The following is a 12,532-nucleotide window of genomic DNA, read 5'->3' on the forward strand; positions in this document are numbered from 1 at the left end:
GGCAGGGACCCAACTTTCTGATCTTGTGGCCATAGCCCAGTTTGGTGTCTGGGCCCATCCCTGGAAGCAGGTCCCTCCCAGACAAGAGTGGCAGGAGCTGTCCAGCCCTGTGAGCTCCAGACCTGTGTCTGCTTCCCTTCAGGGCACTGGGGAGTGGAAGCAGCATATCTGGGGACTGAGATCCTCTGACAGGGGGAGAAGATCAGAGAGAGCCCCCAAGGGGAGCACCTTGCAAGGCCTGCTGAGCGAGCCGCATGCTCTGGGCCTCTCCCTCCAGCTGTTCCCTCTGTGCCTGTAGCTGCCTGGACAGCTGCTGGGTCTCAAAGAGGCTGTTCTCCAGAGAGTCCCTCTCGGCCCTGCAGAAAGTCATCAGACAGTGGGGCCTGTCACCCAGGCAGTCCTGTTGATGAGGGATGGTGCAGAGCTCATTTCTGAGACAGTGGGACAGTGCCCGCCAGGCCAGTTTCACAAATCACAAGAAAAACAGAATAAACATCTCATTCATTTTAAATCTCTAGAACCAAAGTAGGTCCTGCACAAAATAATCTTTCAGATGGATTAAAAAGCTAAGTGAAACAAAACAAAACAAGCAGCAAATAAACAACTCAGAACAATATAAATAGTAGAGGGGCACTGGTGGCTCAGTCGGTTAAGCATCCAACTCTTGATTTCAGCTCAGGCCATGAGCTCAGGATTGTGAGATCAAGCCCCAAGAGTCTCAGCCTCCTAGAGCAGAGGCCCGGCAAGACCAGCCAGGGTGCAGGCAGGGGCCAGGCAGAGACCCCACTCATCTCTCTGGCCAGCAAGTGGCCCAGTACCCTGCGAACTGAGAATGTGTCTGTGGGGCTGCTGCCTCATCAAGGCCCTGCTGTGGGGGCTGTAGGACCTTGAACCCTGGGGTCCTCCGTCACTGTCATGCAGCCCACAGCAGGAGAATCAAGCTACAGCAGGACTCCACGCCCCTGCTGGTTGTTGGCATCACCTGGAGCTTGTTAAGGCTGCCATGGTCACACCCTCCAGCCCACAGTGCCTGTCTGATAAACACACCCTGTGCCTGCTGGGGGTCACGTGTGCCCAGGACAGGTGGCTTGATGAGCCCCCAGCAGCCTTGTCAGTAGAAGCTCAGACTGCTCACTGTGAAGTGCAGTTTAATGAGCAGCGGGTTCTGTCTGGGGGTCACTGGGTTGGCAGGTGCAGGGACCCTGGGCCCAGTGGTCAGGGCTGGGCTTGAAGAGGGGATCCTGGGCTCCTGAGGCCTCTGCCCAGCCTCTGCCAGCGATCCGGGCCCAAGATGTTGGCAGGTGATGGGCCTCTAACCCCTGCTCTTCTGAGTACCCGTGGGGCCTGGGAGGGGTCAGCAGGCAGGGATCTCCACTCCTGCTGACCCAGAGTAGAGTTTGTTAAGTTTTCTGTTCCAATTTCTCTATCAGTTTTCATTTGCAAAAGAGGCTTGTCTGTGAAGATGTTTAAGGACCTGGGACTCGAAGGGTTCTTGTGACCCCCAGATTCTGGAATTCCAAGAGGAAACCTTTCTACAAAAATACTTAGATGTTCTCAAGAGAGCCTGCAAGTTTGGGGTCAGAAAGCCACCAGCTTTTGGATTTCCACAGAGACCTTGGAACTAGCTCCGCCCATGGGGCAATAGCCAACAGGCACCTCGTTCTCACCTCCAAGTGCCTGTTTCAATCCTTCTGCAAGTGACTCCTGATGGTCTTTGAAGCTCATCTTGGTCTCAACCTCATGGTTCCCTGGGGCTGACACTGCCCCTGGCTTCAGGGGTGGGCACGGGACTCCATCCTGCCAACCTGAGCCTTGCAACTCCTGGGATTGTTTTAGAACATCTAATCGTTCATCATGACCAATGGCACAGATTTTGGATTTTGTGGGGAGAAGGGCACTATGTCTGCTGGAGGAGGGAGTCTGGAGTGCCCATTGACCATTTACCACCTCTTACTCTGAGCCTCCCTGAAAGCAAAATTCCCTGAGTTAAGTAGTACTGAGCAGGGACAGACAGGATCCTGATAGGACTGTGGAAGCACCTGGATCCAGCCTTGCCTGAAGCCATGTGTACCGTGAACTTCTTAGATTTATGAGCAAGACATCCCATGATTTCCTTCTGCTGGTCTGAACTGGGTTTATGGTTACTTGGAATCTGGCCAGTAGAGCCACTTTGCTCAGGAGGGCTATCCCAGGGTTCTCACTAGATTCACTTCTAGATGCTCCTCTTATCCAGGCACTGTGCTTGCCTCTTGCTCTCTCCCACATAGACAGACTTGCTCTGATCTATAGTCTTGGAGTATGTGCCTGTCCACTGTCACAATGGAGGCCCTTCAAGGATAAGGCTGTGTGGACACCAGTTGTTGGAAGGACTCCGGGTACCTGAGGTCAGCTGCCTCCTCAGCTGTGAGCTGGACCTGCCTCTCCAAGGCCTCCTGTTTGGCCAGCAGCTGGGTCCGCTCATCAGACAAAACCTCCTTCTCTTGCAGGGCCCTCTGCAGAGAGTCCATCTGGGCCTCCTGGTCCTGAAGGCTCTGGGCCAGCTGCTCTTCCAGGGCCTGTTTCTTGCATGTGACCTAGGGGAGAGGGCAGGGACAGTCTGGCAGAAAGTAGGAGGGTGAGGGAAGGGTGAGAAAAGAAGCAATTTTGTGCAGAATAACACAGAGGAAGAGGGGGAGAAGAGGGGTGAGGAGAGTGGACAGAAGACAGGCTGGACCTCAGAAGGGCACGTGTGTGTTTTCACAGCAGAGGGGCCTCCTCTCCTGAAGCAAAGGCAGAGAAGTCCCTGATCTGAGCATTCCCAGGGGAGAGCCTGCCCCTGATCTAAATGGTAGCCTTGGTTGGCCCACAAGTGTCCAGGGAGCAGAAAACATGAAACAGCAATGGCAGGAGAAGGTGGCAGAGGACAAGGTTGCTGTAGACAAACACTTTCATCAAGAACATCACAAGACTCTAGACAGGATTGGACACAAGGATCTGTACAAGGCCTCAGAGAGCTACCAGGGCAGTGGGGACTGAAGGAACTGAGACCTAGAGGAAGGGACACAGAGGACTGAAGCCACCACTTGGCATCTCTTCTGTCCTCAGAATTTGTTCATCTAGAAGTTTTGGCCTCCATTTTTCAGTTTCTAAAACTGAGAGTTTCTGATGGGACTATGGCCTCAGGGGAACAAAAACCTCAAGATCAGAACCATCATAGCAGAGGGGCCATAACAAACAGCCCAACTTTCAGTTGCACCCGCACAGGGCCTCACCCTGGTAGTGGAATGGAATCAGAACTAGATCATCCCTCAGGATGAAGCCCAGGTCTGAGTCACTAACACCAGGGACTGTGGTGATCATTTACTTTACTGACCGCCAGAACCAGAAGTAAGTCTTCCTGGAAGAATAGAGTCACCAAGATCCTCAAGTTATTTCTACAATTTTTGACCCATGATATTTGGCATTTAATCAATATTACCAGGCATATCAGGAGATAGGATCATATAGCAAAAAACAAAACAAAAGAAAACAAAAAAACACATGTAAGAACATAAAATAAATACCGATGTCTTCCTGGCCTCTTGGGTACTCAGATATTGGAGTTGTCAGACACAGAGTTTAAAGTAGCTGTGATTCAACATTTGAGAAGATGGATGGCAAGATGTGGAATTTCACAACAGAACTAGAAACTAGAAACAATTTAATTTTAAAATACAGTGACTGAAATTAATAAATATATGGATTCAATGCCAGCTTAGACAGAAAAGAGGACTACTCCTCTGGAAGATAGACAAAAGAATGTATTCAGACTGAATCATGAAGAGAGAAATGGATGAAAAACACAGGAAAGAGTATGACAGACACATAGGACAAGATAAGAAGGTCCAACATGTGTACAATTGAAGTTGCAGTAGGAGAGGAGAGGGAGAAATTTGAACAGGTATTACACAAGAATATCCCAAATCCAGTAAAATCCATCAAGCCACAGATTTAAAATGAACCATAATCCTCCAATAGGATAAATACAAAGAAATTATCACAGACACAGAGCATAGTAAAGTTTCTGAATACCAGAAATAAGAAAGACACCTTTTAAAACCAGAGGGAAAGGGGCACCTGAGTGGCTTAGTGGGTTAAAGCCTCTGCCTTTGGCTCGGGTCATGATCCCAGGTCCTGGGATCAAGCCCCACATCAGGTTGTCTGCTCAGAAGGGAGCCTGCCAACCCCCTCTCTCTGCCTGCCTCTCTGCCTACTTGTGATCTCTGTCTGTCAAATAAATAAATAAAATCTTAAAAAAACCAAAAACCAAAAAACAAAAACAAAACCAGAGGGGAAAACACACGTTACTTTAAAATGAGCAATAAGAAGACTGACATCTGATTTCCAGGCAGCAACAAGAAAAGTCAGAAGACAGTGGGATGAATTCATCAAAATGCTAATGGCAATAATGGCTATCCTAGTATTATTCTATGACCTATTAAAAAATCCTTCAAACATTGAGACCAGAACTTTCCGCTTCTGCTAATGGTGAAGGAGGTGGTTGAAGACCAGCCCTCCGGTACCTGGGGCAGCTGGAAAATTTTGCAGTGTACCTGCAACATAAGAAACTGTATGATGGCCCAAGAGCTGCCAAAGCAGTCAAGACCCAAGCAGGGGTCCGTCCAGCTGAGCCCGACACTGTACCACAGATCTCTCTCGTGGTACTGGCCAGCTCTTAAGTAGTTCAAGGCTCCTTTGCAGCCTTGAATAAGGCCTTCCCTAAAGGCTGGGGACTTGACTTATGGTTTCAGCAGGCTTACAAGACCAGGGAGACCTAACCTTGAGTTCAAAGCTACTGAAGCAGTTGGGGAGGTAAAGATATCAGAGAGGAGGGGAGATTCAAATTCTGTATTGTTTTTAAAAATGGTATTCCTTTTTTCTAAAAATAAAATAACTCCAAACAAGTATGGGGCCAACGGACTATGAATCTGAATGAGAAGTGGGAGCCAAGGATCTGAGAAGTCACATAGAACTTCGGGCAGTCTTAACAGAATTGGGAAAACAAAATCTGGAGGGAGGGCTCACCAGAAGGTAGAAGCTTTGGTCAGTACCCGGAATGTCCACTGAGGGGCCTGGGAGAACTGTGTTGTACCCACGTGCACACCAGAAACAGGAAACCGCTGCTTTTCACAGAGGCCATGATTATGAACACGGAAACCTTAGAGCTCACCAGTGAACTTGGTGAGGTCATGTGACTCAAATTTCATAGGTGAGACTGTACTTCTCTACACTAGTAATGAATAGTAGGAAAATAAAATTAAAACAGCAAAGCAATTCACAATATCAACTTTAAGAATCAATTTAATCAAATGTGGGCAAGACATTTACACCAAGCACAAAACACAGCTGAGAGAATTAAGAGAGATACCACTCCTTTATGGAGGGACACCGTGATGTCGTGAAGGTGTCCAGGCTTCTGAAATTGACCTGTAAAGTCAGCACAATCTTAATCGAGGTTCTAGCAAGCTTTATGGGGGTGGGGGGAGCGGGGAATGACAGAAATTTGCAAGCTGATTCTGAAATGTATCACATGGATATGTGAAAAATTTAGGACAGTCAAAAGCCATTTTGAAAAAGAAGAGTAAAGTTGTGCCTGGAGGGCTCAGCTGGTTAAGCATCTGCTTTTGGCTCAGGTCATGATCCCAGGTTCCTAGGATCGGGTCCTGTTTTTGGGGGGGGGGTGTCCCTGCTCAGCGGGGGGTCTGCTTCTCCCTCTCCCTCTGCCTATTGCCCCAACTGTGCTCTCTCTTGCTATCTCTCTCTCTTTCTCAAATAAGTAAGTAAAATCTTAAAAAGAAAAAGAAGAATAAGATTGGAGGACCCACGCTACTTAATTTCAAGCTTTATTGAGAAGTACAGTAACCAAGACTGTGTGGTCTGGAGGAAAGAATGAGCAGATTGCACAGGTCAACAATCTGATCTGTGCCTCTAGGTGCAGACATATGTTCAATTTACTTTCAACAAGTCACTAAGGTAATTCAGGGGAGAAAGGACAGTCTTTAAAAACTGGTGCCGGGACAGCTGGGCATTTGTATGAAAAATAACGGACTGCAGGTCTTACTTTACATGACACTCCAGGGGCTCACGCATTTTGGGGGCATCAGAATCACCTGGAAGTCTCCTTACAATCCAGATTTCTGCTGCCAACCCTGCAGTTTCTGGCTCAGTCGGTTTTGAGCAGGGCATTTTGAGAATCTGCATTTCTACCTTATTCCCAGGTGCTGCTGCTGCTTCCCTAGGAAGCACACTTGGAGAACCATTGCCATACTCACAGACCCCTATGTTAGAGTTGGGTGAAGACACAGGCGAGCATTTGGTTGTCCTTGGGCTACATAAAAGTGTCTGAGACAGTACCTAAGAAATGCTAACCACACATTTTTTTAAACTTGGCAAATTAGATTTTACCAAAGTTAAAAACAACAGTAAGAAAATGTCTAGGCAAGTCACAAAGGTGAGTAAACTATTCCAGGTACATCTGACAAGGCACTCGCGTTCAAGATACATCAAAAGTTCTTATATGTCCATAACCAAACACCCAGTAAGAACAGGCACAAAAGTTGAACAGACACTTGACAAAATACGGTATGCAACCTTCCAGCAAGCATAAGAACATGTGCTCAGATCATCTGTTATCTAGGACATGTCAGTTCAAACCACCATGGTATATAACTTCACACACACACACACACAGAAGAGCTGAAAAGCAGAAATGGGTGATGCTAAGTGTGGACGAGGCTGCGAAGCCACTGAAAGCCCGCCCCGCCCCCCACAGGTCCGTTGCTGGCAGTGGAGAAAGCAATGCAACCAGTTCAGAAAATCACTGGCCCGTTTCTTATTCGGTTTGACACCCACCTACCCAACGGCCACATTCCCCTCCCTATACATGTTTGCAACTCATACACTTATGTCCATGGCCGCCTTGTGCATCAAAACCCAGACTGCAAAGAGCCCAAATGCCCAGAGGCCAGGAAATGGGAAAGTGAATGTGGTTTATTTCTATGTGAAGTGTTACCAGGCAGTCAAAACCCTGGTCACCACGACTAAATGCGATGGCACTCCCTGACATTGTGCGGAGACATGGCCCCAGCTCTGCGGCTCCCTTTACCAGAAGCTCTCGGACAGGCGAAACCGTGCATGGGTGGGGTGCGTGGCACAGAGACTGCCTGGGGCGGGGTAGACCTGAGGCCCTGGGGAGACCATCCTCCTCTCCTCGGTGCCAGCCATGCCGTGCATGCAGTGGTCATAACTCGTGGACTTGCGCGGTGGCTCGTGAGTGCAAATCACACTCCAGTGACAGGAGGAGGGAAGAGACGGGCTGGAAAGGATGGGACAGAGCCCGAGGGACAGAAGGACTGGGAGCTGAGTCCCAGAGCACCCAAGACAGCTGGTGGCCCCAGGTGCCCAAGACTATGGGCGCAACGTTCCACATGGGGCAACAGGCTGGGATTGGAGGAAAGCAAAGTGCTCCAGGGTCACTCCCCACATAGCCTGCCTTCCTCCAAAGGCCGAGGTCTGGGGAGAGTGGGGGAATGAACACATGAGCAAAGACTGAGACAGAACAGCGAGCACAGAGAGGTCCAGGGAGGAGAGAAATAGGACAGAGGAGGAAGCAGTGACACTCCTGACCCCCAAGTGTGTGGAAGTCACGAGACAGAGACTTTCGGTCCTCGGAGGGAGTTCTAGGACAGGCCCTGGACACGGGGGACAGGCTCCACGTACAGATTCTCTGCATATCACGCCCCCCATCTCCTCCCCACCAACCCCCGACCCCCGCACCGGGAAGCCAGTGTCAGAGCAGACTTTGAGTCTGGCCACAGTGGTTAGCGGTTAGCTTTGGTGGCAGAAGGCACGTCAGCAACCATCCTGAGCCAGTGTGGCTTTAAAAAGGTGACCTGTGGCCTTCCATGCCCCAGAGAGCCGGGCAGGGCAGCCCTGCTGGGTGGGAGTGGGGCCTGGGAGCCTGGCGGACACCTCACCTGGTCCACCTGCTCCTGCAGCTGGGCCTTCTGCTGCTGGAAGCGGGCAACCTGCCCCAGCTGCTGCTCTAGCTGCTGCTCCAGCTGCTGCTCCAGGCGCCCGCAGGCCCGCTGCAGGCCCCCGCGCTCCGTCTGCATCAGCTCCAGCTGCTGCTCCGCCCGTACCAGCCGCTCCTGCGCTCTGGCCTGCTCCCGCTCCAGTGCCTTCTGCTGCTCCCGCAGCTGGTCCCGTTCCTGCTCCAGCTGCCATGGTGGCAGGGGGGTGGTGAGGGGGGTTGCAGGCAGGGAGGCAGATGTGTTCCATATGCCAGCACCCTCAGTCCTGTGGGCTGAGCACCCCGCCTGGCCTGTGCGGGACCTGGCAGTCTCCTGTACCCCAGTATGCCTCCTCTCCGGACCCCTGCTCTCTTGGCAGGAATGGAGAAGGGGAGGAGATGGCAGGGGGTGGGGGGCTTGCTTCTCACCTGCAGGACCAGGTGGCTCAGGTTGCCTTTGTCGTGAGCCAGTGCCTCCGTCAGGGCCGCCATCCTGGCCAGGGAGTCCCTTTGCTCTGCTCCCTCTGACTTCAGCCGGGTCACAAGCAGTTCCAGGTCAGTGCTGCTGGACTCGGCCTATAGGGGAACAGCGCAGCCACTCTGATGAGACTTCAGATCTGCAAGCAGACCTTCTGCCCAGGTGGAGCTGTGGTGCCAGGAGGGGAGGGAGCTCTGGGCAGGACAGGGTGTCGAGGCCTCTGAGGTGGGCACTGGCCCCCTGGGTCCTCAGGCTGCAGCCAGATGTGGTGGGGTAGCCCCATGAGATGCACGGAGAGGCAGGTGTGGCCAGTGGCCAGGCAGGACAGGCCTGCGCCCACCAGCTGGGGACCCAGGAGGCTGTTGGTGGCTTTGGGAACTCTGGTGATGGACTGAGGGCCCTGGAGGGTGAGAAGACAAGTGAGTGGGAGGGGGCAGGCCAGCGTAGACAGTGGGGGAGAGCGGGCAGGGCGGGTACCCGTGCCAGGGCTTTGCGCAGGCCCTCCCTCTCGCTCTCCAGAACATCCCTCTGTAGCCGGGCTGAGTTCAGTGCCTCCTGGGCTGACACCAGCTCCTTCCTGAGCCCCGAGACCTTCTCCTCCAGCTGCTCCAGGCGCCCTTGACTGCGGTCCAGGAACCAGAAGACAGAGACTGTGAGGTTACCTCAGGGCAAGGAAGGGGCCACAATGGGCAGGATGATGACCTGCAGATCCCTCCGAGCCCAGGGAGCCCCAGAGGAGCATGCACGGCCTTGCAGGGCCCAGAAACTCATTAGTCCTGTTTCAGGCCTGGGTGGGTGGTCTTGGTCCATACCTTGACAGCCCTGGGTGAGGAGTGTGTGTGTGTGTGTGTTTGTGTGTGTGTGTGTGCACTCACAGCGCACTCTGGTCCTGGGGGTAGGGAGTAGACCTTGCTGGGAGGTTGGAGCAGGGGTGAGGGGGTGTGGGTGATGCCCAGCTTGGGGGAATCTGGAGAACCCTTTGCCGCTGCTGTCCCATCAGGTGCCCCCACTCCCAGCCTGGTGAGGACATGGCCCTCTTTGTGGCTGGGGACACAGAGGCTGAGAGGTGTGGCAGCCACTCTGCCCGGCACACCTGGTCTCTAGCTCCCTGCGGCCCCGCTCGGCCTGCTGCATCAGCTCTTCCTTCCGCTCTGCCCACAGCAGGAGGCCCCTCTGCAGCTCCTCGGTCTGGGCCTCCAGCCTCTGCTTCTCTGCGTCTGAAATGGCCGCCTTCCCCCTCATCTCGTCCACCGCAGTCTCCAGAGCCCTTTTCTCTCTGGTGGCAGGGGAGGCGGAAGGTTGGGGCAGCCCCAGGACTGGATCTGGGGAAGGGGAGCCGAGGGACGTCCCCTAGGTAGAGTCAAACTTAGGGGAGTCCCAGGAGCATGGCAGGGCCAGGACGCCAGGCCAGGGGGCCACTGAGGGCAGCACGCTGAGGAAGCATGATGGGGGACAGAAGAGACCCAACCAGCTCCGGCTCTGACAGGCCGGTCCCCTCCTGGAGGTCTTCTCTGAGCCCTGAAAGCACTCAAGGGTCCTGCTCCCTGGTGTGTGCCGAGCTCAGCTCTCTGCCACACAAAGGCCAAGTTCAGCTAGTCCTTGCAGAGCTCAGCGGGAAGGAAGGGACTGCTCGTCTGCTGACACCCTGTTCACCTTGTCCCACAGGAGCCCCGGGCCCTGGAGGTGTAGCAGCCTTGTGCAAAGCCGTGCTCACAGGCTGACCCACCCTGGGTTCCTCTCAGCATGCCACCCCTCAGCCAGGAATCTGGACCTCAGCTGCTCCCCCTCGGGCTCTGGCCCCTGGAGCACCCAGTCCCGAAGCCTCCCTTTCCCCAGTGCCCGTGGGATCTGGCCCCTCTGCCCCACACGCTCAGGTGCCCACCCACGCAGGACCCCCTGTCTGGATGCTGCAGCTTGCCCCCTAGCAGCCAGACCAGTGCTTCTAAGCCATGGGTGTAGGAGGCAGTGCCCCCTGCTAATAGCCGCCTGGCCCCACTGCCCTCTGCTCCATGGGGAGAGGGTCCCTCAGCCTCACCCTGCTCATTGCAAGGCTCTGTGTTCCCCCACCTTGGCTCCTGTCTGCCCCCGGGAAGGCCTCCCCTCGTCAGAGGAAAGCTTCGGCCCTCCAGGTACCCTCCTCCTCCACCACTCCGTGTCACACCCCATGTCAGGCTGAGCTCCTCTGCCCTTGTCTTTCCGGGCAAGTGCCCTGTTCCTCCAGCCCAATCCTGCTGGCCTCCCACATCCCAGCTCAGGAAGCCTGTGGCTTTGAGAAGTCCCACCTAGCCCCTCACTCAGGACTAGGTGTCCCAGGAGAGTCTTGTCCTGTACTTCCCAAATCCCACCAATCCCAGGGCAGTAAGATGCCCACAGAAACCTCCAGAAAGCCTCTTGGCGAACTGTACCATAGGTCGCTAGATCCAGGAGGGTTCTCAAGTGACCCCAATGCATGTGGAGGGAAGGGAGTTCGGGGGGATTTATGAACCATTTCTGAAGAATGGACAGACCCTTGGGAGGAGTCCTGGGAGTCAGACAGGAGGCGGGAGGCGTGAAGCGGGAGAGAGTGTGGAAGTGGAGCACAGAGGCAGTCTGAGGGGGGCAGGGCATACGCTGAGTCCGGGCTTTGGGAAGGTAAGTCCTGGGCAGAGGCAGCCTACCTAGGTGGGCCCAGCTGAGGGCAAGGAGACTCAGAGCAGGTGGGTGGCCCTGGGGCTGAGGGGACAAGGGAGGGGGCCTCGCCAGGAGCAGTTTTGGTCCTGGAGGTGGGGCCCCCTCTTTCCCTCCTGCTGGCAGCACCCCTGGGCTGGCATTGCCTGCCCTGCCCCACTCAGCCCTCCCATCACCTTCGCAGGAGCTCGCTGGTTGCCTGGCAGTGCTGTGCCTCCCGGCTCTGCATCTCTAGCTGGTGCAGGAGGTCCTCACGCTCCCGCCCCTGCTCTTGCGCCCGCTCCTGGAGGAGCCTCCTGGAGGCCTGCAGCTCCTGCTGGCTCTCGGACAGCTGCTCCCGGAGCCTGGTGGCCACCGCCTGTGACAACTCCAGCTGCAGGCACAGCTCCTGCCCGGGACGGGGGTGCGGCGTGAGCCCCTCGCTGACCCTTGACCAGACTCTCCCCAGAAGGATGCCCTCAGGACCAGAGCCAAACCTCCCTGGCCTCGAAGATGCACCGACTGTGTCCAGACCCTTCCCTGGAGCCACTTCCTTCTTAAAGGCCCCCAGCTCCCTGTGCTGGCACCCAGGCTGCCCTTCCTGTGGCCCCCAGGGATCCAGCTCTGGGGGAGCCACAGCAGGCCTGTAATGGCACTTTGGCCCTGGTGGGGATCCGGGCACAGCTTTGCCCCTGTGGGCCGTGGGTGCCCACCTGTTCTAGTCGCTGCCGTCTCTCAATGGCTCTCTGCACAGCCTGCAGTGCAGGCTCCGGGGTGTCCAGGGGGTGGGCCCGCAGTGGGGACATGCCCCGGTAGGGGGACGCAGAGCGTGCGGGCCACCCCTGCTGGCCCCGTGCCTCCTCGGTGCCCGTCCCGCCGCTCCGTGCCAGCTCTGGGCCCCCGGCATCCGCCTGGGCCACCTTCAGGGTGCGGAGAGGAGAGGACGGAGGTAGGGAGCTCAGGGCTATGGCCACGTGGGGACCCTCCAGATCCCGTGAGTGGTCAGTCCTCAGGACCCCAGTGCCTCAGCTGCTCTCCCGTGGGAAGGACCGAGGGCCTGCACCTCTGTGATGCTCTTTAGAACGTGCTGCAGGGACTGAACTTCCTCCTCCAAGGCATCCAGCTGGGCTCCAGGGCTCCGGGCCTGCCATGGCCAGAGCAGCTGCCTCAGCAGGGTTGGGCCCGCACCCCCACCCTGGGCTGGCCCCCCGCAGAGAGCCGCTTTCCCAGCCCTGCGCACCAGCTTCTGAACCTGTGTCCTGAGGGAAGAGATGGTGGTCTCCTTCTTTGAGTTTTCCTCTGTGAGCTTCTCCACCAGCAGGGTCTGCTCGGAGAGTCTGGAGAAAAGGTGGGGCTGGGGAAAGGGTTGTCGGAGCAGA

At 55.1% G+C, this 12,532-nt stretch overlaps 1 protein-coding gene across 11 annotated transcripts in view; it reads right to left on the reverse strand.

Annotated features, from left to right (window-relative positions):
* The window catches only part of CROCC2 (ciliary rootlet coiled-coil, rootletin family member 2), a 62,292-nt gene that overhangs the window by 29,313 nt on the left and 20,447 nt on the right, over nucleotides 1-12,532 (reverse strand). For all 11 annotated transcript variants that reach the window (XM_082689734.1, XM_082689736.1, XM_082689733.1 and 8 more), the window contains exons 8-17: nucleotides 12,394-12,490; nucleotides 12,217-12,297; nucleotides 11,867-12,073; nucleotides 11,351-11,562; nucleotides 9,601-9,783; nucleotides 8,985-9,129; nucleotides 8,459-8,605; nucleotides 7,995-8,237; nucleotides 2,380-2,573; nucleotides 229-356 (exon numbers count right to left, since the gene is read on the reverse strand). In XM_082689734.1, the coding sequence (XP_082545860.1) occupies nucleotides 229-356; nucleotides 2,380-2,573; nucleotides 7,995-8,237; nucleotides 8,459-8,605; nucleotides 8,985-9,129; nucleotides 9,601-9,783; nucleotides 11,351-11,562; nucleotides 11,867-12,073; nucleotides 12,217-12,297; nucleotides 12,394-12,490 (1,637 nt within the window). The remainder of the gene's footprint in view (nucleotides 1-228; nucleotides 357-2,379; nucleotides 2,574-7,994; nucleotides 8,238-8,458; nucleotides 8,606-8,984; nucleotides 9,130-9,600; nucleotides 9,784-11,350; nucleotides 11,563-11,866; nucleotides 12,074-12,216; nucleotides 12,298-12,393; nucleotides 12,491-12,532) is intronic.

The sequence above is a fragment of the Mustela nivalis genome, assembly GCF_964662115.1.
Source record: "Mustela nivalis genome assembly, chromosome: 11".
Lineage (NCBI taxonomy): Eukaryota > Metazoa > Chordata > Mammalia > Carnivora > Mustelidae > Mustela > Mustela nivalis.